Source organism: Anopheles coustani, chromosome 2 (genome assembly GCF_943734705.1).
Source record: "Anopheles coustani chromosome 2, idAnoCousDA_361_x.2, whole genome shotgun sequence".
Lineage (NCBI taxonomy): Eukaryota > Metazoa > Arthropoda > Insecta > Diptera > Culicidae > Anopheles > Anopheles coustani.
The window spans coordinates 85949513-85974652 of NC_071289.1; the positions used below are offsets into that span (position 1 = coordinate 85949513).

Below are 25140 nucleotides of genomic sequence, written 5' to 3' on the forward strand. Positions count from 1 at the left end.
TCGTGGATCAACGCTTTTTGTCTGTCTGGTGCCACTTTTTAAAACGTTTTATCCATAGATACTCTAGGATGACGGAAAGCCTAATTTTATTAATATTTAATTTTTTAAATCGATATGTACCACATTGAATATGGCTAAGGAATTTGTTATATTTTTTTTATATACTATTTTATATTTTATATTTAATTTTGTTTCAGACGAATTTAATTTTTTAAAACTTAACTTGGTTCCACGGTGATGGGGGCAATTTACAATATGTAATTTCATTTGTTTTCAATTGGTTATATTTTGTTTATTTTCATTTTTATTCTCTTGACTTATACATTCAGGGGTTTACCAACTTCAAGCATCACATTGAAAATTCACCACTGTTTGCGGCTCACAGAACATTGAATGCGGCATTCTGGCCCACTCACTTGCAGCCTCACTTGATCTGTGAGAAATTGCGAAAGTTCTAGGTCGTCGTTTTGCGTTCCCCATGTTTTATTAATTCGATTGAAGCGGTCAGTACTGTGCTCTTTACAAGTGGCGGACAATCGCCGTGATGTAATAAACGGAACCGCTACTGTCCCATCGAACTATCTAGAATTGTTTCCAACGGTAAAAGATTCTTATAATAAATATTTCAATTCCAAAAAGTTAGCCATGTCATCATGCATTAATGGCTAATCACTTATCAAATTATTGTATCATGCATTTAAGGGATGTTGGGGACTAATAAAAATATAAAAAAAATTTAGTCAATTTTTTTAAATATTTAAATTAAATAGGAAACATGAACTAAACATACGCAAAAAAATATTCAACTGATAATTTTATATTTGATTAAAATAATACTACATAACGAAAAATTGGAAATTCTAATACACCGCTTGTAATATGAGAGGTAGCATGTAACTCTACAACCGGTTTTAACCTGCAATATCGAATTTGAAGGTTAAATGTACTTCGAAGAAAAAAATGACTTTCAAACGCATAAAAGTGAAAATTACCTGATGTCATTTCGTGAGTGCTGTAGAGCAATTATCCAAATCATGTAAATGAAACAAATATTTGACTTTGTATCGATGTTGTTGTTTGGTTCATGTTTATTGAAGCATCCCACATGGCTGTACATGTTTAGTTTTTTTGTATTTTGTTAAGTTTGTTTCGTGTTTGATATATCGTTACACAAGGGTACGGCTTTGCTTCCACAGTCGTCTTTTTCACGGCGCACGGTACTTTTCTTATCCAGTACTTGCATAATCGCACAATTCTAGGCATTATCTCCTTCACTCCGTAACGTTGTGTTTACTTTCTAGTATCATTATTTTAACTTTCCTCGTCCCCTCAAACTGCCGGGGACCATGTTTGCATAACAACTTTAGACAAAAACGAGTGTTTTGTTTGTTGCGTAAATGATTGCTTGAAATCAGTTTGTCTCATAATCAGGAGTATGGATTTTATGTTCAAATATATCGTCTGCTTCGCGCATTAACAACTTTGCAACAATGCACTCCATCGCAGATAGTATGCCTTCAATCATCTGCTAACCTGCTCGTTCGTCAAAATGAGGGTTTGAAATAAAAGTTGTAAGTGTTGTAAACCATTTTGCAATATTATAGCTACTCTTTTATCGCCACTCTAGCTCAGCTCCTTAGAAAACAACGGTGCTGCTGAGTGCAAGGATTATTATGGGATAAGGTGCACATCAAAACGATTTAAATTGGCTTACTTTCGCTTATTTTGGAGACGATAATAAGTAGGATGATTATGCTTACACTAAGGATATAGCAAAATAGTAATATTCATAAACTTGTATGAAATGCAGTTACTTTTGATATTTATTTGTTTACAGTAAGTATATGTGTATGTCCGTCCGGTAGGGCGTAAGGAGGTCCTAATGGCTACTTCTACCTTATGTTTCAATCCACTCCCTGTTGATCATTCACATCAAAACGGAACCAAAAAGCGACACAGAGAAACAGATTTGATTCCGATAGGGGTTGTTTCCAGCTTTTCTTGATATAAATAGCCATTGTTTGAAATGGGACACACAGATACAGACAGACATACATTTATATTTTAGTCGTGTTTTGTGTAGTGTTTATTACATTGTTATTGGTCCATTGCGTGTAAACCGGACAAAATATTGGAAATACTATTCCTGTGGTAGAAATACGTGCTACAATGGAGTACAAAGTAAAATATGTTTTCAAAAATGCAAAAGCTTTGGATAGGTTAAAGTACATTTTGGCGGTTTGTTTTTACTTGTTTACGTTTAAGGTATAGATTTATTATAGCTAGCACTAGGTACACTTGTGAATTAATGGTTAGCTTTTGAATCGTAGGTAAGTATTTGTTGTATGTGCCATGTTTGGTGCAAAACCGATAATCGAATCTGAGAGATACCATCTTTCTATGCCGAAAGCAATTCCAATGATTAGTTGTTTTTTGTTGATTACCAATTAGATAGCTAAATTAAGGGCTCCAATACATGGATTTTGATTAGCACCCAACATGTTTATCTGTGTGTGTATGTGTTTTTTTTTTTAATTTTCCTTTCTTAACTTTAGAAAAACTATTAGTAGTTTCCTTCTGTATTTTGCTACTTTTTCCTGATTGTTTAAACAGTGAAAACATAACACGGCATCCGCTAAGATTCAGAGAATGTTCCAGAATTAATTTCTGTACCTAGTTAGTCTTAAAAATTTCAATTAGTTCAATTACTTTAACATCTCGTTGTATAGAATTATCAACACAGTGTACTAGAATAGAAAACCCATGTATAACCACGTCCGTTCAAGAAATACAGTTAATCGTGTAGACCAGCATCAAGAATTCAACAAGGAAAATCAACTACGAACACCTGTAATGATGCATTATCACAAAGTTTTACACACGAAAGTTAAAAGAGTACTACCTTCATTAACTTATCTAGTTGTTTTTTTGCTTTTCATTTAATTTTAAAGTTTATCGCCGTGCAAACAGCGCACAGCTCTCTTTTGCTAATTGTTAACATTCGTTTTCATGGTATTTTTAAAAGATACTTTTCTATTACGTCTGAAACTCAACTGATTACTGTAACTCGGAAAAGAAACATGCTGGATTGATGATAAATTGAATTCAGAGTATCTTATATGGACAAAGTATTAGGTAAGGAACACTAACTTATATTCGGATTGACACCCGTTACACATAAATAATATAGTTTTTGTTTTAACAAGATTGGGAGGTTATCAAATAGGATAGTTTGATTTACTTATGTGTCAATATTACAATGCGTCAGGATTGTTCACAATAACAATTATGAAACAAGACATAAGTTGCACATCATTTTTATAAGGAGCTAAAAAAATGTCAAATCAAGAGTTCCTTAACTCTAATATTGGCAAGCATTACCGTAATGTATCATATAAACGGTACATCATCTAATCGGGTACTTCACTTAAGCCTTGTTTTATTTTGACTAACAGTGTATTTCAGTGTTTTTAATACGGTTTTTTGTGCCATCCTTGTGTGTATCGGATGCCACGCACATCCTGCCTTACTCAATCTAATATTTCAAAACTTGTAGACTGCAGTTATGTTAAGAATATTTGACAAGTCACTATCTAAAAACAGTAAGGAAGGAAAAGTTTACAAACAGTTAACAATCAATTAGAAGAGATATTCAAGAATGGCTTCGGTTAGTAGTTTGCTTAGCGCTTCCTTTGCAATTTGTAAGGAATCATGTTGTAAAGCGATTATTCGCAGATTTTGTTAAATTTTTTTTATGTCAATTTATAGCCACATTTTTCCCTTTATTTCAATCAATATTTTGCTTGATACGCACTTAGTTTGTAGCGGGTAGTACATCATGTTTGCATTCTAGATTGAAATGTTGCGCATATGACATGGAAATTGTTCGCGATATTCTTTCTCTGACTTAACGATTTTCTTCCGTAATTATTTAGCCTAACAAGACTTTGCTAAGGAGCTGTAAAAGACCCGATGGTTTAAAAGTATGCGTTCACTTTTACTGCCTTCAAATTTGCGAACAAAGTGTATCATTTTTAACGCTTGAAAATGTGTTTGTTGATTATCCTACGTAGACTTTAATAAAATTTACTATCTGGTTTTAAGTATTATTTAGGGAGTTTTATGAGGATACCAGAGAGTTTCCATTTGTGTGTCAAAATCGATCAAAATATACGTTGAGAGGTAACCATGTGCATTGAATAGATAGAATCGTGATCCTAGTTATTGTACTACGAAATTGATCGAAAATTTAATAATAAAAAATAATATTATAATTCGTTACCGATTACAGCTGGATAGCTTTGTTGCGCGAAAATCTGTTGATTTTGTGCATTCTTGCTTTCAACTGTTGCATGCAACATTGTATCCAACAAGAGAGGTATGTTAAAGGCTGATTCGCACGTCGGCAAGTGCAAGTGGCAAGTAAGCAGGCAAGTGGCAAGTAGCCGTTCGCACTGCAGGCAAGTACTTGCCGGTAACTAGATCACTCACACAAGTACACAATAACGATTAAATTTTATTTTACCATTATTTCATCATCAATAAATAAAAATATTGATCAACGATACGATCAAATAATATTTCTCGAACATTAGTCGAAAATTGTCCTAAACAAATCACGAAAATGAAACAGTTTTTGTTTGACATCTTGTATTTACACGAGTTGTCAACCAATACATCCACCTACTTGCCTGAAAAATAGACTCGGTTCTATTCCACTGGCAAGTAGCTACTTGCCACTTGCCACTTGCTTGGTCCTGATTCGCACAGGGTAGGTACGCGGCAACTTGCCACTTGCACTTGCCACTTGCCGACGTGCGAATCAGCCTTAACACTAACTGACCATGAAGTGTTCATTTGACCTTTATCGTTTGTTGACTTCTGGTTCGTAAAAACGCCGACACCAACGTCATATGTCTGTTTTACAAATTTTCAAATAGATAAAAAAAAACAACAATGTGGTACCATTTTCTTTGATCCTGATTATCGCTTCTTGCTCGGATCTGAATTAACTTGACGGTAATGTTCGCAAGTCTTTTTAAATTTCCTCATCAAATAGCAACAGGTTTTGTCTTCCAATCATGTTATAAATGTTTTTTAATGTAATGTTATATTACTAAGGAGTACGAAACCTGAATTCGTCTATAAAATAAAAACATGTTGCTGTATACGGAACATTCTAAAACCCGATGGTGTATCGATGACAATTTCATAAGTTTTAGGAGAACGGGTGAGTACTAGTGGGAGGTATTAGGGTACTGTAAAAATTTGCCAAATTCAATTCAAATCAATCGAGAATGATCACAAAATGAAATCATCTTACGCCATCTTAACGAGCCCTGAAGGTGTTTGTGAAAGGACTATCTAAATTATTTGGTTGTTATCGGCAATTCGGGGTAGGATTAAACAAAATGAATCTCTTACTTGTTGTTGATGTTTGTTAAGGTTCGCAAGGTCATATGGCCGTTGCTAGACTGGATACGAAAGCGTTTCCCTTTTTTTGTTTTGTAAACTTTCCGTTACTTGCCCGCGTTTGTGTTTGTCGAATGGTTTATTCGTTTAGTTAACTAATATCACATTGTAGAGTAGAAGATATATTTCCATGTATAACTTTCCATTTAGCGCTCAATTGATGAAAATTGAGATTGTTTTAACTTTGTTTCGTTCGTTTCCGTCAACCCCCTCGTTACGGTTACTTCGTGCAATTTGAGTATCTTACTCTTTTGCTGCGTATGCAGATCTGAAAGCATTCGCATATGGCGCCATTCAACATTATTTCTGGTGACAAATAGAGCAATAACATGCGGCGCCCCATACGCCTATGCTAAGTACTGCCGTAAGTGTGTGCACATTAAAAGAGATTTAAAGTTGTGCGGTTCCCGTTCCATCTCGTTAACGATACACGCATGTCGATGGCGTTTTCTTGCGCAAAACAGCTAACAATTTGTGGGACCAACTGTATCGCCCGATTGCTATTACACTCTGTTCTATTGTGTGTATAAATTACTAGGGTTAAGATAACGGACTATACGTTTGCCTGTTCCGTTTTGACTGGCGTGGTATAGATTGTTGATTCTTACAATCAATCTATTCATGGTTTTTTTTTCTTCTCTTTGAATATCTATACTCTGCATGTGTTCATCGTTCAACATATTAAGGATAAAGTTTGTCTCATTTTCAAACCGATTAGAGTTTGCTATTACATTTGAGTTAGCGCATGTTTGTGCATTGCCTCCAAAACTGCGCCTTCAATTGTTTAATGTTGGTTTTATGCTAACAATTAAGAAGCACTATATAAGATTTTACATTTTAATAACACTTAAATACGCTTTACCTCTTACGCAGTACTGACAATTGTCTTAACCTATTCACGAGGCGTCGTAATCTTGCGTTTTTGCCCTTGCCTTCCAATGCTCTCCCGCCGTTTGCAGTATGAAGCCTTGGCGTAAGCATAAAAATATGCAAAACAGCCCGGTATGGTGCTCGGCCAACGATACCTACCCACCTTTAGTCGCTCGAACGATGGCACGGTGCGTACTCTGGTGTTGTGTTCCAATAAATGGTAGCGTCCTATTCTCGCTTGCCTGCTGCAAATACGCCCCGACACAGCCGGCCAAACCAACGCCTAGCCAGCATTTCGAATCCTCGTTCTCTTTGTCCTCGCGAGCGTTCGCGCGAGCTCTACCAATTCGTTCTCGCTAGCTATCACCATCAACGGCGTGAGACATTCGCCCACCGTGCCGAACTACAGCGCGTCCGTTAATGGGTTTTTAATTCTGCGTTTTGGTGCCGATGTTCCGATCCGGTGGCTTGTAGAACTGCTGAACAAAGTGCAACAGATCGTAGACCGCGCCCGGCCCGCGGCCCGGTTTCATGCAGATGAAATCATCCAGGCTGTGCGTGCTTGCTGTAATTAGAGAAAGTAATAAACATTTAGTGCAAATCGCACAAAGCGTCGACAAATATGTTGATGTATTTATAACAATTTGTTTTGTAAAGTGATGGACTATTACAATAGAAAAAAAGAAATAGGAAATACGTACGTTTCGAGTAGTTTATGTCCTATATACAAATGTGACAAATAAAAAGTGAGGTTTAAAACTAGACACCTGAGGTTTAGTTATGCAACTGGTCAAACACCTTGATTTTGTTTATACCAACAATTTAGTTTGTCATTACAATCCTTTTAATTTGTAGGCACGTTTGAGATTTTTTATTACACTTTCGGATACACAAAAAGGACAGTCCTGTTATAAAAATCTAGTGAAAGTATAAATTAGTTTAAAAGTACAGACAATCATGAATTAGAATATTACAGTCATTCGACACAAGCTTCTTCTAGGTAAATTCTCTGCTCACTATTTCAAACAAACAAAAATTAGGTTCTACTCTAAACGGATTTACACGTGCTGCTCCCTATAACTATAATTAACCAGGCGCCTCCATCGGAGCAAACAAATTTGATTAAAAATCCCTTTTCCTTGTTTTTTCTACTTCTTTATCCCTTCTAGGCAACCAGCTCTCCAGGAGACGAATTTTTGAACCACCACCGACGACGACATAAACTAAATTAATGAATCAAAGCTGACGAGAGGGAGAGAGAAACGTAAAACCCAAACGAACCGTATGACACTATTTGCAGATTACGCTCGTCAACTACCTACCGGCGGTCTGGATGGGCGAGTAGGACGGTGGCGGCTTGATCCAGGACCCGTCCGGTCTACGCATATGCCTTCGATCGGACGAAAACTCTGCCAGATACTTCTCCGCTGGTATCACCCGGAAGAACCTGCGAACCCCGCCGGCCCCGGTGGTGGAGGAGAGCGGCCCAGGTTGCGTTGCGTGGTTGTGGCAATGTTTATTTGTTTTTTCGTGTGCCGTAAACACCGAGCAAAGGGAGGGAGAAAGGAAAAACAAATCCAATTAAATTTAGCACACTGGCACAAATTGATTAACGACCGAATCAGAGCACCTCTCCGCAGGGCGGGATGCTACCGAAGGTGTGACCGAAGGGTGCACGGGCTGTGGGCGCCCGGCCCCATGGATTAGTACCGGACCAGGCCCTCTCAGCGTTTTTTTTTTTTGTTCCTCCCTACAGCCGAACCATCCCGAACGACCTACCTGTGGTGCTCCGGCGTTAAGGCATAATCCGACCGAAACGTTTCGGTAACGTATTTGTGGAAGTAGGTCGGGAACGGCAGGGTCGTGTCTAGATCGAACACCAGACACCGGTTCGGTGACGGATTGTGCATGAAAAACACGTGGTAGTCCCATATCACAAGCTTCTCGTCGCCACGGCCGGCCTTCTGCCGCCACAGGGGCACCGTGCGCCGCTCGTTCGATACGAAGACGGCGTAACATTTCGGCAGCTCGGAAGGGTGTGTTTTCTTGACCTGCTCGCACAGTTTCCACACGTTTTCCTCGCTACAGGGAAGGGGAGAGAAAGAAAATAATGGGGAAAAAAATGGTGAGAAAAAACGCACATTTATCATTCAACACTCGTCGGGTCTGTAGGACTGCGGTGTTAGGAAAGTATCGAAGTATTAGTTGGGGATTATGTTTTCATAAATAAAAAAACCTAAAACATACATTCGGTGTCAAAGTGTCATTTATCAAGAATACAATGTAATCCATATGTTATTTATAATTTTAAGCCGATTGCCTAGGTTATTGTCACCACTATTTTTTGCTGCAAAGTTTTCCAGTGTGGATCTGATAATTTTTATTAAAATAAATTTTTAATTAAAGTTTTCCAGCGTGAAGTTAATAATTTTAATTTAAATTCCTGCGACATATTAAACTTTAAATCGGATTGTAAATGTTTATTTACAATAAAAGACGATGAATAATCCTACCAGCATGGGAATGGTTCGAGCAAGCAGTTGATTTATGTTTCCTCTGCCAAACCGCAGTGGAGAATGTTTTCCCTTCCAAGTTTCTTGGAACACCATAACGATTCATGCAAACTTTTCCGTGGCTCGGTACACCTCGGTACAGCAGAGCCGGTCGGACATTTCTTTTCAAACGCGAACGCTGTACTTCAACAGACGCCCCCAGACAGTTTTCACTCGGAAGATGCTTGAGCGACCACATTCCATCCGCTTGCGAAAGATTTCCTTGCAGTAAGTTTCCCGGTGTAAGTGTAAGTTACCGTGGCCGTACTATTTTCGTGGCAATGATTTCGACCGCCAGTGAGAATAATGAAAATACTTACTCAAACTACATCAAACGGGAGGGTGGAATCTTTTGTTCAGAGTTTTGCAATTATTCTGGCAAACATAAAGCTACAAGTTTATGCATTCTGCTACTTTATATTTTATCCCAATTGTAGAACGTATGCGCTCTAAAGTTATCCTTAGACATACTAGAGTAATTATAAACCAAAGAAGCGTAAAGTAAAATCTTAAATTCCAATTTAGCAGCACAGGAGATATTTTATGAAGGAAAATCTTAAGACACCTTGAAGTAATTATAACAACATAGCAATTCAAATGCTACGCTCGTTTGGTGTTTAAGAGCAGCAGGAATAATTTTGCTGAATCTCAATCCGCAAAGCTCGTAAAGCTCTAATCAGACGATGGGGATGGCTCCCAACGCAGATCCGCCACATTTTCTTCCCACCAAGCAAAGTAGCCAAAATGGACAAGTTTTAAACCGGGGGGGGGCTGAAGAGAACAACTAAGCCCAAAGAAAACTAATCATCGCATTTCATTCAAGCATTCAAAATAAGTCCATCTTCATCGTCTTTTTCGAGGAATGATGGACAAAACATAAACGAAAAGTTTGAAGCAAAGAAAATTAGATAATTTAGGCATTAATTTTCAAAGTTCTTTGCGGGTAAGGAACAAAAGAAAGGGATGGATATTTTAACGGGGGTTTAAATATGACAGTGTGAAAATACTGGTGTGAACTGGTCGAACATAGAATCATCAATTTGTTATTTGTATTCATGAATTGAATTTTGCTACCTTACATTACTTTATTACTCCTGCACGTTTACAACATCATAATCCTGACCCCTATTCGTTTCGTTAGCTTCACTACTAAAAACGACCCACGTATTGCCGGCGCTTCATCAACGACACGCAACATCGACCCGGAAAACATTATTCAAATTCCTTTTGGGTAGGTTTTCGGGTAGCGTGTAACTCCTTCCACCGAGGGCGTGTGTGAGTGACCCCTGATTCCTATACCCATCACACCAGGACCAGGATCGAATTCCACTAGGAAAACCGTGCACGGATATCGCACGGTTTGCCATCGCCCGGGGGTAGCTAGTTCGCAAAATGGCCACTAAATCATTCATCGCAATCACAATTACCGTGCAACACGTCCTTTTTCAAGCCATCCGTGTATGGAACAAGGCACCGGGGAGTTTGATTTGCCTGCCCCTGCGGCCTTCGTTACATACATTTTTGACGGAGTGAAAAGAAGCTCCGGCTCCGGGGTCAACCGGAGGCGTGCCACCTGTAGGTTCCATTGCTCGATACTGCCAACGTTAACCCACATTGATTGTATCAGGTTGAATAATACCGCTTCGAGAAAGTTTTGCAGCAAACTGCACCTAGCAAGCACCTCCCACCGGGTCGCTCGAGGCTCCGTTGTCTGTCAAGTTTACCTTAATTCAGGTTCAACATTGTAGGATCGCATGGGAAAAATGGTTGTGCCCGAAAAAAAAAATTCGCAACGCTCAGTGTTTTCAAACTCCATTTTGCGACGCTCATATGCTCATAGGGACAAAGATGATGATTTTCAAATAAAAATTAACACGAAGACACCAATTAATTATCTGTAAACGAAAAATAAATTAAATGACGGCTAGAAAACCGTGAGCTGTTTGAAAAGGCCGAGGAAAATTTTGAAAATAGACTTTGCATTAAAACAATTGGACAAACTTTCGTCGGTGATAAGAAATAAATTACCAGTCTACGATAATTTGATGAAAAAAAATTTTATTGTAAAGTTACATCATATAGGTACATAGTAAACACTACTTTCAATTTTTATTCCGCCGGCCAGTCAGGCGGCATTACGGCACTTGGCCATAGCAGACAAAACTATTTTTGTTGGTATGTTTTTCAGCTTTTGTGACTTTCATGACAACATGCTAAAACGTTTGGAGTTTCAATTATTGGGTTAGATCCTACATTTGAGAGGGCTCAATGTTTTTTTTCGAGTGGAAGTAGTTGAGGGGCATAAGGAGGGTTAGCAGTGATAGCTATATTAATGGTCTTTGACCGGTTAAACTCGTCTGATGATCATTGGGCATGATTTACTGTGGCCAGATAAGTCCAAAACACTGGATCGTACTCTACGTGATGTTTTCTGATAAATTTGCTTACTGCAGGGAGGTACTGCAAACTGTTCACTTTTCGATACGCCGGAACGGCTCAGACTTGACAGAACGAACAGCGATTTTGGCCATAGCCTTTGCGATGATTTTCGTCCACAAAATGATGTTCTATGGGATTTTTGGGACCCCCAACTTTTTAAAATATGCTGTAACAAGCTTTAAAAAGAAACATAACGTTCCAGAATTTTTAACCATTCGTCGCTGTCCAGCTTCAATTAAGCTACAACATCCGGTCACGATGTCGCGATTTTCTGTAAACATGTTTTACAGAAGCTTCACTTCCGTATAACAATTTCGATCTTTTCTAAGTTGTTTTTAACTACAAGGCAAGTTGAAGCGACCATCCAGCCCAAAGAACGGAATGGTTAACCCATTTTTCCTTCTGTCTGACTTTACACCATCTGTTGTAATTTGGGGTCCCGATTTTGGAACCTTACTCCATAAGTGACAAAATAGTCAAAAATCCAAATCAGCTGAGTTCGGCGGACAGGACATATCTCAAACAACATCAAACATGTTCGTTCCGCGATATAGCTGGAAGAGCAAACATACAATCAAACGAAGTTGGTTATCTATTTTGGCTACGACGGGTTCAATGTTGATTATAAAGCTTGTCAAACTTGTTCTGAAAACAAAAGAAATGCTACTTTTGATGATTGCTTTTAAAAAAAAGTTGCTAGTGTTTTCCATGTTTGCACTAAAGCTCGTTAAAATTGGTCCATTTTTTATCGCAAATGGAGTTATCTCACATAAGTCGTCAAAGCACACGAACAATTCAGATACACAGATTTAAGCTAGGGTCATGGGTAATAGGATATTTGGAAAGCATAAACAAAAAAAAATAAGAATGCTGATACATCCACATGATGATTTCTTTTTCCTGCTTTACGTCCTGCTCAATGCTGTAGAATCAAATATCCATGACAGGAGCGAAAGCAATGAAGCTAGCGATTTCCAACGGTGAAGTGCCATCAACACACTGAACAGCGTTTCCTATGCTATGCTATGCACCACCCCGAACATCATCATCATCATCATCTGATGCGGCATGATTTCATGCAACTTTACAAACCGTTGTCGGTTGCAACCAGAATGGATCATCAACAGAAAACGAACGTCAACATCCATGAGCAAACCGACAAATCCTCCTGTCTCCGATACGACCAACATGTGTTGAGGCTTCCAGGCACAAAACGAACACTGGGACATGACACACACAGAGTGGAGAAAAATTGCATAGCTTCACAGCATCCAAAGTCAGTGGAAAATAAAAATCCATGTAGCTTACCGGGACGTCTGACCAAGACGAGTAAACCGGACCACCGACTCTGGCGGCATCAATGCCACAGACCGTGAGCCTCTAGAACCCTATGCTCTGGTCGGGAATGGGATTCCCAGACTGTTTCCAAGGGCGGCGGTTCTAGTTCCAAAACACATCAACAACAACTGACCACGGGCCCGGCCTCAACCGGCAGGAATAAGCTGTTAGTGCTCATTAGTTTTCTTTCCGCTTTTTTTCTTTCACACACACCCGTCCGCTGTCGTACCAATTACAACTTCGTGTTGATTTCGTTATGTTTGCGTGACGGTTTGTTGTTACAGGACAGCTGAAGAGGAGAGGGAGGGATACATTGCAACAGGATGAGACGGTGTGAAAGTATAATCCCATTTTTCTATCTGTCTTCCCCGCCCGGAGCAAATAATCTGCTAACAAACCTGCCCCGAGTAAAACACGGCCACGGAGCCGGCGGCTCGCACGCTAATGGTTTCCCTTCACGAGAGGCTCAATTACTTATTTAGCCAAATGAGATTAGAATGTGAAAATTTCATCACACTTTCGCAACACGAGAAGTGAAACGAGCTGGCGAGTGGGAAGATAATGTTCATCCGGCGATGAACACCGCCGTGGCCGTGCACCTGCCAATGCAATGTAACCAGCAAGTGTTGTGTGTATGAAAGGACCCAAGGATGTCTACAGGAGGCAGGAGGCATGACCGGGAGTGCCGGTCCGGGTGGCATGTTTTGGGCACTGCACACAGGAATCAGGTAAAACGTTACATACACCAGCGTATACATACATACATACATTCCCACCACAGTAAGCTTCGGACCTGTGCAAACATCACAAGGTCGATGATGATTTCACGTTTCGCGGTGGCCCTCTCAAAACGCTGAGATGAAGAATTTGAGGCAAACATTCTGCAGTGGGACGTGAATTTCCATTACCACTCGAGTGCGGGCAAAACGGAACGTTCGCCCCAGAAAGGACGAGCCACAACGCAAGAAGGGTATTCGGTATTTGGCATCTTGGAGGGATTGGAACGTACCTTGTCCACCATCGCACCCCGAAGCTTGTGCTAGTTGTGGCAGTCGTCAACCCAAGGAAGCATTGCGCACCGTTCGCGGTGGTTGTTAAAAGGAAAGTTTTCACCCCGTTTTCCACGGGCACGGCAGCAAGCAAAAGCATTCCACTAGTTTTCTCGAACAAGAGCAGCGAATGCAAGTCAGTTCCGAGGTAGTGATGGATCTGCCAGCTTTGGAAAGTTTCCCAATTGCGGGCGCAAAAGAAGGAGACGATTTACAAGTGAAGTTGTCATGACATTTCGTTTTTTTGGAAAACGAGCCCCTTGGTGCATTCATATCGATGAAAAGCGATGCTAAACCATCGGCAAAGTTTGTCGGTAGCAATGCGACCTTTGTAAGTGGATTTGTACACATTCATGTCGCCGCGTTCACACAATGGGAAGCTTGCGTTATTATCGGCTTTACCCTTTTACAATACACCTTTAGAATATACTATTGAAAACATTATGTCAGTGCTGTGCAGCAACATTTTATGTTTTAACAATAGGCACTTTAAAACTTGTTTTATTTTTTAATTGGACGAAAGGAATACAAAGAATTTAAAACATTTGTCAAAACAAACATGAATGCTGAAAGAAGCGACCCGCATTTTAGCCAAATAGAACTGTTATTTCATAACGACGATAAGACTTCCTTCAAATAAAAAAAAAATAGTCCATTAACTTGAGTATCGTATTTTTCTGTGTATAATGATCAGCTTTTAGTTTAAAAATATTTTACCCAGTTTTGTTATGCGCTACTTATCGATGCAATTGAACAAAATTTAACACAATATTGATCTAAATCACAAAAAATCTAAAAAAAAACTCTGAGAATGTGAAAGGGTATCCGTTATACACGGGTAGTAACTTTTCGAATGTAGCTGTATGGATTACCGATCAATTTACATTTTAACGTTTCGAGACTTTTTTTGACAACTTTATGTATTTGTTATTACGGATTTGTTGACAACTGATTATTTTTTTATTGATTCGTCTTCAAAATGGCGCAATTTAAGGAACATCTCTCCGACAAAGAGAATTTCGCATAAATCCAGTTCCAAGTTAAAAGTGACTTAATACGCAAAAGTGAATGGAAATCTTGCGGCAAAGAGGCAAGAAGCAGATCTACGATCATAGAGTGGAGGTTAAAAAAGGAATAAAATTGTAAAGAAATTGGTAAACATTGAATAATTTTGTAGGGGGGTCGTTATACACGGAAAAATGCAGTATTTTAGATAAAAAATGTAAGAAAAACACATGATTACAGCAAAAGGTGTTAAAAATAACGGGGTGTTGGTAGACGAGCAAAAATATGACCTTCGCGATTGGAGTGAATGTAAACTTTTAACTCGTCACCTGAAATAACTTTATGTAATTGTCTACCAATGGAATAAAGTTAAAAGTTAGTTGGTCAAACGTTGGAGCAAACGTAACAAAAAAAGAGGCCGTAAGGGTGTTTTATAGAGGGTGAGAAACTCCTGCTCAATTCATTATGTGAAAAAATGGTTATTCAATTTTAATTTGGAAAATAATCCAAAACCTCTTCCAACCGTCTTACAGAACAAAACCGTCCACTTACGTTCGTCAAGTCTTCTTTCTGTCTTTCATTTTGGCAACTGTTGTCAGGTGAATTTGTGGGCAACGTTGAAAAATCGAATTGCGTGTTACAGACGGAAAGGACGAGCAGGCAATAAAACGCGATGGAATATTCAATAGCAAAACCGGGCCAACCATTACCATTACCATTCGCCGAATTGGGTGGATTTCACGGCAGTTGGATTCGACATAATTAAATTCTTTCGTTGCATATTGAAACGGGAAGCCTGCGGGGAAATGGGAAAACTGTATCGAAAACCTGGTTTACGACTTGGTGGCGTCCAGAGTGCGTTGCATATTGATGTGGTCGAAGCATTTCGCGGCGAATTAATTTCCGTAACATGTGTTTCATTTTTGTGCAACTTAATGTAGATCAAAAGTAAAACAGTTGAAAAGAGAACTTCATTTGCAATTCCTCAATATCTGCGAGGAAATCAATATCATATAAGAAATTGTGTTTGCTAAAGGAAAGATATTATTTTTGCCACGAAAAGCATCAACGAAGAAACTAAACCCATTTCATGGCATTACAAGAAAAAGGCAAGCGTATAGATAATGGGTCACTATGCTGCTAATGCGTGCAGATCGTGATGGTTTGATACAATGTCCGTGCGTAGGAAGTTCGCCCCACAAAGACAGCAGCCCGGCAACTGGCACAGTATTATCCTAATCCGAAACCAGCCAGCCAGCCTGTCGCGCCAACGGTCGTACGCAGGATAACGAGAAACACCCACCGGCCGCTTTGTACGATCACCCAAACGGAAGTAAACACACGCCGTCACATGCATTTTGATATCCTCCACAAAGCGCTCTCGTTTTAGTGCTGGCGGATGAGGTGCGCATGGTGGGGCGAGGCAAACAACGAGGAGAGAGGCCGAGAGGCCCGACGCCGCAAACCCGAAGTTTGGTGCTTGGCAACGGAATCGTCCCGCTGGGAAAAACGGTGGTACTTCTCGGTGGGTGTTGGCTTCGGTTAACACCGCGTGGCTCATTGCGCTGGGAAAACACCATTTGCTGCGGGACTATTAAACTACAAGTCACTTAAAGGAAAGGATGCCCAAGACGCTTGCAAACACCCATCGTCGCATGGGAGGAGGGGAAGGATTTTCCGACGAGCCGACGAATATGTACGCAGCATTGTTCGTTTTTTTTCCTTGCCCCTTTTATTGAGTTTGTCTGATGAGTGGTCAGAGATTTCGTAATTTCAAATTTGTCGGTAGCAGCTTAATGCAGTTTTTTTTATGTTGGATTTAATATTTTTTCATGAGAAGTATCATTATGAAAACGAAACATATGAGCACGTCAGATAAAAAGAAAAATAAATAAAGCATAATTAGCATATATGATACAAGTTGGACATATAAAAGCTTTGATGGATAACTGTGCGAAAAAGATTGTGCGAGATTTTTTCTCAAAAAGGTTGGAAAGCTGATATATTATATATTGGTGCTTTGCAGTTTGTTTTACAAACAAACAATGAGCCTGCATAAATGTGAAAAAAGATAACTTTTTAAGCATTCCAATTACACAACCTTTTTTGAGAACCATAAGTGCAATGTTTACTCTACAAAGGCAATTTATAAACACAATACATATTGGTGGAAATTAACAATATTGTTTTCTATTTTCAAAATCTCAATTTTAGTTAGAACAAACAGCTTTGGTGCACGAAAAGAGACGTACGGAAATGTTCATCGATGACAAATATCACCAACGCCGCCAAAGCGCAAAAATATCGATCCGACTGAATTAGAAATTCATAATGCTCATGCCATTACCGGCCGGCTCCGCACGAGCACGACGCGTTGTTCACCGCTCAACATCCTTTGATTGATGTACTCACAATCACTTCACTGCATCAAATGCACGCCCAAAACCCATGCGATCCGGCCCTCGGCATATATGCAAACCCGGGTTGCTGTTGGTCCCCAGTCACGCTCATATGTATATGCTGCTGATGGAAGCTTCCGTCCAAGCACTCTACCAGCAATCGATTCAAAGGAGTGATAGAGAGAGAGAGAGCGAGTGCCACGGTACGGATATTAAAGTTTCATCCGGTGTGCCAGCGATATTCAATATTTAATTTTCCACAGCCTCAACACACCGGTGGCTTCCATTGTTTTTTCCCCCGGCTTTCTTTTGCGCACACTCTCGGCAATACTTTCGGTTGCGATTTTTCAGCGTTCGGCTCCACCAAGAGCACGCTTGTGTTGGCGGGCGGCACGGGTTTCCATTTTATAACTTCAGCAAAAGGCAAAGATAAAACGTACTTCCAATAGGACCTTTTGTTTACCCATGCCTCGTCGAAGAACAACCACCACTGCCCCATTTTCATCATCGTCCTTCGCGTGTGTGTGTGTGTGGTGGATTTATCATCTGTTACGAGGTCTGCTTATGGCTTCTGCAATAAGCAATGGAACATCAGATTGCTCACTGATTAACTTTACGCTGTATGCCGTGTCCGTGTTTACTGATGCCAAGTTAATTTGGGTACTTGTTCGGTGGCTGCGATTTATCGATTGCTCACCGTAACATTTTATTCACATGGAATGGTTTAATTTGCATGCAATATTGGCTACATCCGCTACACTGAAACGTTCAATCATACGATTAGAGATTTCCTATCCTTGATGGAGGTAAATTTATTACACTCCCCTGGCCTGGCTTTCAGTCGTGACTTGCGAACAGCGACGGCCGAGCGGTGCGAAATGATCACTTTATCGGTGAAGCTTGATTTATTTCCAGCTCGCTTGAAAGCGAAACGTGCGATAAAATATGGACTTGACCACACAAATACGCGCGCGCCCGTGGAGTCCTTCGTATCGAACAGGGCGCGAAAAAGGGAGGCATTCCTCTTTCATCGGAAGACGAAAGGCGCACTGCTCTCCCATTTGCCAAACCACCCTCCTTCCCAAGCGGAGATCGTCGCGGATTTGCGTAACATTTCCGTAATGACTACCATTACCGTTTCACTACCCCCTCTCGTCTGCCTTTGCTTGGAAAAACGGAACGGTAGCGAAGGCGCGGGGGAAAAAGGTTGATACCATAAATTTCGAAATAATTAGAAACCGGCATCCGGGGCTGCCTAGCTCGGTTCGAATGGGAAACCCTAATTCATCATTACCTGTGCGCGCTAGCGAAAGCATGACCTCCTTCCCACAACCCCCGCCCTCCATTCCCACCTCTTGGATGCAAATGAAAAGCGGCTCTTGACCGGACGACCTCGCGCGAAACCTCACCCCCTCCCAGCCTGACTTTTCGCGAGAATGGGAAAACCTATCGTACGCATTATTTTCGCGGCGAAATTAGAATGTTATCTTTTGGGACTTTGATTTGAGCCGCGTTGGAAGGATCACATTCTCGGGTTTTTGATAAAAAAAATGGAAAATATACTCGAACACGGTACAAATCGGGTCATCAGCTCAAACGATGCCCGATTTTCTTTTGCTCATCCTATCGTTCTAGCGAAATGAAGAAAAATAACATTAAATTCTTCTTTTTCCGTTTTAAGAAAATAATCAATAACATCCTAGGGTTTTTTTTTCTTTCGGCATAAAATAACGTTTCCCACCATTCCAACCGCCGATCCATTTTCGCCCGCTTTTTCCGCTAATGGAAAAATAATTAGTTATATTTTGGGAGATCCATTTCCCCGTCCCGATTTTCCGCTTCCAAAAGGCCATCGCACCGAGCTTTAGAATTACCCTCTTACTTTGATGCGGTTTGCCCACAGACACTTAGCGCTGCTGCTTGTTTTTAATTTAATAAACATAAGCGATTTTCATTTAAATAATTTAAAAAGTCCATTAAGAAGACTAAGTAAAAAGAGTTTGTGGCTCCATATAACGTTGAAATTGGTTAATTTTGAAGAACATAAAAATACAAGCACACAGTTTACAAAAATATTCTAGGAACGAAACCGTAATGTTGATTACATTACCCCGATGTATAGAAAACGAAAGGTAAATAAATTATTCGTTTCGAGTTTGGTGACTGCGTGCGGATTCATATTAATGTGCAAGCCACACACAAGACGAAGGTGAAAAATCGGTGACAGCTTTCCATCATGCGCCCCCCCCCCCCCCCCCCCCCCCCCCCCCCTTGATCTTGATGAACGTGCGCCACTGGCGGCTGGGCGAGTGGGGAGGGGCAAATGGTGCGGGTTTGGCACGCATCGAGCAGACGGTGGCGCCGGGCGGAAAAAAGGGAAGCGCACACGCATGGCAGCCGCGTGGTTCGCGTGTACTTTTTTGACAAGGGTACAAGGTCGAAGGAAGGAGACCGGTTTTTACATAGTTTATTTTTCGTTCTTTCATACGTTTGGTTTGTGTCCTACAAACCAACACCCACCACCAACACCACCACCGTTCCTTTTGTGTGACCAAGGGATCCGAAGGACTCGAAATCGTCAAACTCATTTTCTTTTATTGCAAGGCGTTCCACGGGGTCAAGGGAGGGCGTGGATGGCACGGCGGCCGTTTCAAGATGTTTATCTCGCCGGGCTGGGCTGGCCCAGGCCAAGATTTGCGCCGGTTCGACTACAATTTTGGAGGATTTGGAGAATACCGTTTGTGCGGTGGTTTATTGTCACGGCGGGATGTCGTTTGAAGTGTGTAACGGTTCGGTTCGGTTTAATGTGCAGCAGATATTGAAGCACACTCACCGGTACATGGTAAAATGAGGGGCGACCCTCGCGTGGATCGTTTTTGAAGGGAATAAGGGATTACGAAATGTAAAAAACGAACGGACAAAAAGTCAGCACAATATATTTATACTACATACACAGTGGCGCATAACAAATAAAACAGTCGGAATCCACGCGCCGCTTTCAAAACAGCTACCCACGTCCACGGAACGTGACACGGGAATACTTTGGAAGCGACGTGGAAGATAATCTTGAATAAGAACGTTGTTTCCAAGATGAACAATACCTACCGTTCTGGTAAAAGCGTAGCAAAGCATCTTCAATCTGTTCAATTTCGTTCTGTTACTCGAGGAAAACAGAGTGGCAGACGCTACGCGTCATCATTATCAATCCACCTGCGCCCCCACCTCGGTACATCGACGAGATAAACCCCGCAACCACTTCATGTCAAATTTGATCAATCGCTTGGGAGAAGCTTTAGCGATACGGTTCATAAAACACGCCATACAAAGGGTACACCGGGCCGGCTTTTCTTTTCTGTTTTTCGCCAGAAGTACGCGCTTCTGTCGAAGGCTCTTTTATTTGCCCGCCCCCACTCCCGGGACGATCACACATGATCGGTTCGGAAGGAATTATTCAAATCTTGGAAATTTTATCGGGTATTGAAAGCATCCCTCAAAGCAGGTACTTCTTGAGTTGTTGCTATGCTGCGTTGAAACAACCTAACGTAAATTCAAAAGCCTGTCGGGACACATTTCCAAGCAATCGTTTCGATGTACAAACAATTGGCCTCTTTTCAGAAACATCACACAACTTGAACCAAAGCATCTAGTCACAACACGTTGAGTGCATACTTGTTTCACAATGTTGCAGTTTTGCGACCAACGAGTGTTGTATCTGTTTGTCAAAACAGCGTAACTCCATCGATACCACTTTTCCCAATACGACGAAACTCCTAAAATCCTTTCCAAGCGTTTTTTCCCCACTTCGCGGATGGATAACAAAAAAAAAACCCTGGTTCAACCAAACTTGGGGCCCCAAAAAGAGATTAACATTTCCCGGTCGCAGTGCAATTCTTCTGTGCAAAACCCGAACCGGTTCGAACGGTATGGTGAAAACAAAGTACGAACAGCGCAGAATTCGCTGCCCGGCTTTTGGTTGGGCCGGTGATAAACCTCCACATTTGTGCCCCAAAAAGCTTATGAAAGAAAAAGGAGGGGGGGGGGGGGGGGGGGGTGAAGAGGGTCTTTGATCGTCCGGCGTCTTTGCAGGTGAAGCCAAGATAAGCGAAACGGTCCGAGCGGCTTTTCGGGCGAATTGTGCCCGTGGTGGATGGACTTCGCTTCGCGGTGGCTTAATCCGGTGTATTACCCGGGATGGACATCTGGACGGGGGTAGAAGCAGAACGGTAAGCGCTTTTTGCTACTGGGCTTTCGAAACGGAATTGGAAATCGCTTACATACTGGTCGCGAAGCAAAGGTCATGGATTGGTTGTAGAAAAGGCGACTCCCATCATCGCTGTTGAATTGGTAATGTTCTGCCGCATCATTCAAAGAAGAGCTCTCCAACATCAATATTACATTACTTTTATGAAAAAGCTATAAACTCCCAGCCAATATTTCATGATCGGTTTCCCTGCTTTTTGTTGATCCTCTTACGTTTGGTTATTAAACTGGTGAATTTGAAACTGATCTACTAAAAACGTTGTTTTCTAAATGTGCCAAAATCAAGTACACAAATTAACTTCCAACCACCGTTTTTATTTAAATACGTCGTCGAATATGAATTAACATCAAAAAGCAATTTCGAATGCAATCCTTTAAACGGAAACATTTTATATCTACAATCTACTAATCTTCAATCGAAGATTAAAGATTAAAAAAAGTTAAAATAATTCATATAATTTTAACAGAACAACAATTGGTGTTCTGTTAAAAATGTTATGATGGTAATTCCGATACATTTCAACATTTTTGTTCAAAGAATATTTTTTTGAAGGTAACGTTCATAGAAAACAATTTCTTGCTTGCTTTTATGTTTATTCATTGAAGTTGCATGAACATTGTAAAGTTAACGCATTGGCGGATTATTTGTTGACGATCTTTTCCCACACGCGGCTTTGTTTTATACTTCGTTTTGCTTCATTCTTTTGTCTACCAGCTTGTGGCGTTTATCCTATTTAATTAATCCTATTTCTACCGAGCTTGAAACATGAAACTATACGAAAGTTGACTTTTATGCAATTCCACTGAATTGAACTGATGATTTTGAAACAATATAACTCATCGAAAGGTGATTTTTAAGCAATTCAACTGAAATGTGCATCATTTCATCGTCATCATTAGAAATTTAAATTTTTCGCCAAAATTTCATACAAACAGAACAGTTTACAAAACATACAAAACATAACATCTACAGTATAAATTGATAAAAAAAAAACTAGCCATTAAAATATCAACCATTGTTACTAAACTAAACCACAAAGAATGTTATCGTAATTCAACCGCTAATTAATAATCATGCAATGAAGATACTTCATCCGGAATCCATTTACAAAAGAGACTAATCTTCACACTATACAAAGAAAACAAGTTTACAAAGAATCAAAAACCAACAGAAAGTCTTAAACAGGATAGATGTAAAGCAAAAGTAGATGGGTAAAATATCTGCTATCGTTAGCCGGTGAACAAAAATCGAACCTTGCATTAAAAAATTTCCTATCAAATCGCAGAGTATCGCTATCTTGAACGCTAAATCATGCAGTTTCAATATCTCTATTGCCTTGGCATCCAAGGGAATCGCACCGGTACGATATGGTAATCGCACTTTGGCCGCAACATCTAGCACCGGAAGCTTCCCTCTCCGGGGGTGGCGCAGACCCTACACCTAATTCCCTCGGTGTGCGCGCGCGCTTGGCGTTGGGAGTTGTTGAGGTGGGGGGGGCTCCAGATTCCATCCCGAGTAAAACCCGGCTGCGCAACATCCGGAATGCAACAGTTTAACTCCAAGGAGCAGCAAGGCGCAATGGAATATGGTTGCAAAAAGGCATCCACAAACACGCAACAACAAAAATAAAAAGTTAGTCGGGTGGGTGTGTACCGATTCCATTTGACGCCGGAAACTGGAACCACCGCCAAGACGCCGGCGAGGGGGTGGTGGAAAAATTGCTTTTGCTCGGAAAAGCGAGTGCCAGTGTGCAGGCACTCTCTTTTCGAGAGGACTTTGATATACGAGCCGAGCATTGGGGGGGAAAAGTGGGGCCACTTCTCCTTTGGAGCTTTGCAATACAGCTGCACGAGCTTTCCCACTCCCAGGACCGCCGTTCTGCCACCCGGGATTGAAGGGTCAGCACTCTTGAATAGCGTAAATTATGGGTACGTGACCACTGCGCGGGCACGGTGAAGATGGACAAGTCGCCTTTCGTACGGGAAGGCCCCCGGTTCCTCGCATCGCTTCCCCCAGTCCTGCGGCGCACTTATGGCGATACGTGGCGAGAAAATAAGCAGCTTCGGACTTTGGTACAATGTCGTCGTCGCATGGCGGTCGCGCGGCCGGAAGCTACCCCGATGTGGGGCGGGGTCGGAGTCACACGAAAAACCCGTGCGTGTCCACCCGCCCGTCCGTGCCGCGTCATCGTTCGCGCGTCGCCTGCTGAGCCGACACCACCACAGGAAGCCCGGTGCCGGCGAAACGGCGCAAAAAGGCTGTGAAGTGGACATTATTACGGTTTAGCATGCGATGGGCATAAACACCGGGGCGACCCGGGGACTACTGTTACTTTCCTGTCCCTGTTTGCTCTTCGCGCTCGCTCCAACAACCCACCCGGGACACCACCACTCAGGAGCTGCTGCCTCGGGGCGCCGGATCGTTTCAAACGACGGCCAAAACCTCCCAACCGAGAGCCAAAGTCCAGTTTTATGGGCCCCCATTCGTCAGCTCGTAACGTGCCAGTTAGTTACGCCGGCCATAGTCGCGACGAAACCCCATGCTTGCCACACCATTGCTACTTTCGGGGGAGGTCTTGCACACACTCGCTGTTAGCGTTTGTTTGCGTGGTGGGCAACTCCAAGGCATCGTTACAATCGGGTTTTAAAGTTCTCCGAAATTGAATCAAGTACACACTGGAAAGAAAATTTACGACACTCCGGTTCGGTTCGGAGCCTTTCCGCTCGTTTTCGAGTGTGTGTGTGTGTGTGTGTGTGTGGAAATGTACTACGGGGAGAAAACTTTGGCTCTGGCAATCCTTATCACGTTAATAAACAGGAGAATATTCAATAGCAACCAGCGACAAGTTTTGCGGTGCGCAAGCGAAACTCCAAAAAAGGACCAACCAATATACGATTATGTCGTGCTTGCCTCGCTGGCGCCATGTTATTGCCGAGCGGCATGCGAATATGACTCGCCCCCGGAGCTTCTTTGAACATCTGCCACTCGACGAGCTGGCGTGTGGGCTTAAAAGAACGGCGACGATTTCGAACGAACGCAATCATGTCAGCGCCACTCACGCGGAACACGTTGTTAATTAATTATGTAAAATCTCGGAATAATAATGAAATCATTCAGCACGCATCGTGTCGGAAATTTGACGATCACGAAACTAAGGTTAAGGACGGAACGATTTGTGCTGCTTTTAGTAGAATGAATCTTTAAGAACTCTTGAAGAATTACTCCGTCAAACGAGCAAACCACATTTAATTTCACAGACATATTTTCTCATTAGTTAAACCACCCTACAATTCTAATGTATTGTTTAATCTGTGCAGTGCAGTGTTTTATTTTTTTTTATGGGACACGACATCCCCTAGTGGGACGGGGCATCTCTCCGAAGAAAGTTGCGGTGACCAAAAGACGGTATATCATAGATCGGTGGTCAGCCGTTCCTAATATCGGTTCACAATCGTATTTTTTAGCCGAAGGTATATTGATGAGAATAATAATTATTTTTAAAGATTTAAATCAGAGTGAACAATCATCACGAGGATTCGAATCTTTATATTACTCTTTTGTGATTTGAAACGTGTAAAATGGATTATTAGTAGTCACAGAGATTTAAATCCTTGACAGGGAATCCTAAAAGAGTGAATAAGTCTGTAAAAGAGTTGCTAGTCGTCGTAGAGAGGCGAATCCCAAGTTGAGATTCGAATCCCAACTGCTAAAAGCATCATAAATCGTTCCGTCCTTAACCTTAGTTTCGTGATCGC

At 41.3% G+C, this 25140-nt stretch overlaps 1 protein-coding gene across 2 annotated transcripts in view; it reads right to left on the reverse strand.

The window, feature by feature from the left end:
• LOC131266344 (protein N-terminal glutamine amidohydrolase) overlaps positions 1-25140 on the reverse strand; it is a 58886-nt gene that overhangs the window by 25560 nt on the left and 8186 nt on the right. Inside the window, exons 2-4 of one of the 2 annotated variants that reach the window (XR_009178367.1) lie at positions 8122-8424; positions 7665-7789; positions 6539-6907 (exon numbers count right to left, since the gene is read on the reverse strand). Coding sequence is in view for 1 of the 2 variants with exons in the window: in XM_058268822.1 (XP_058124805.1) it covers positions 6771-6907; positions 7665-7789; positions 8122-8424 (565 nt within the window). In the remaining variant the exon portion in view is untranslated. Of the gene's footprint in view, positions 1-5227; positions 6908-7664; positions 7790-8121; positions 8425-25140 lie in introns of those variants that run through there. The other variant, XM_058268822.1, reaches the window with a different exon arrangement.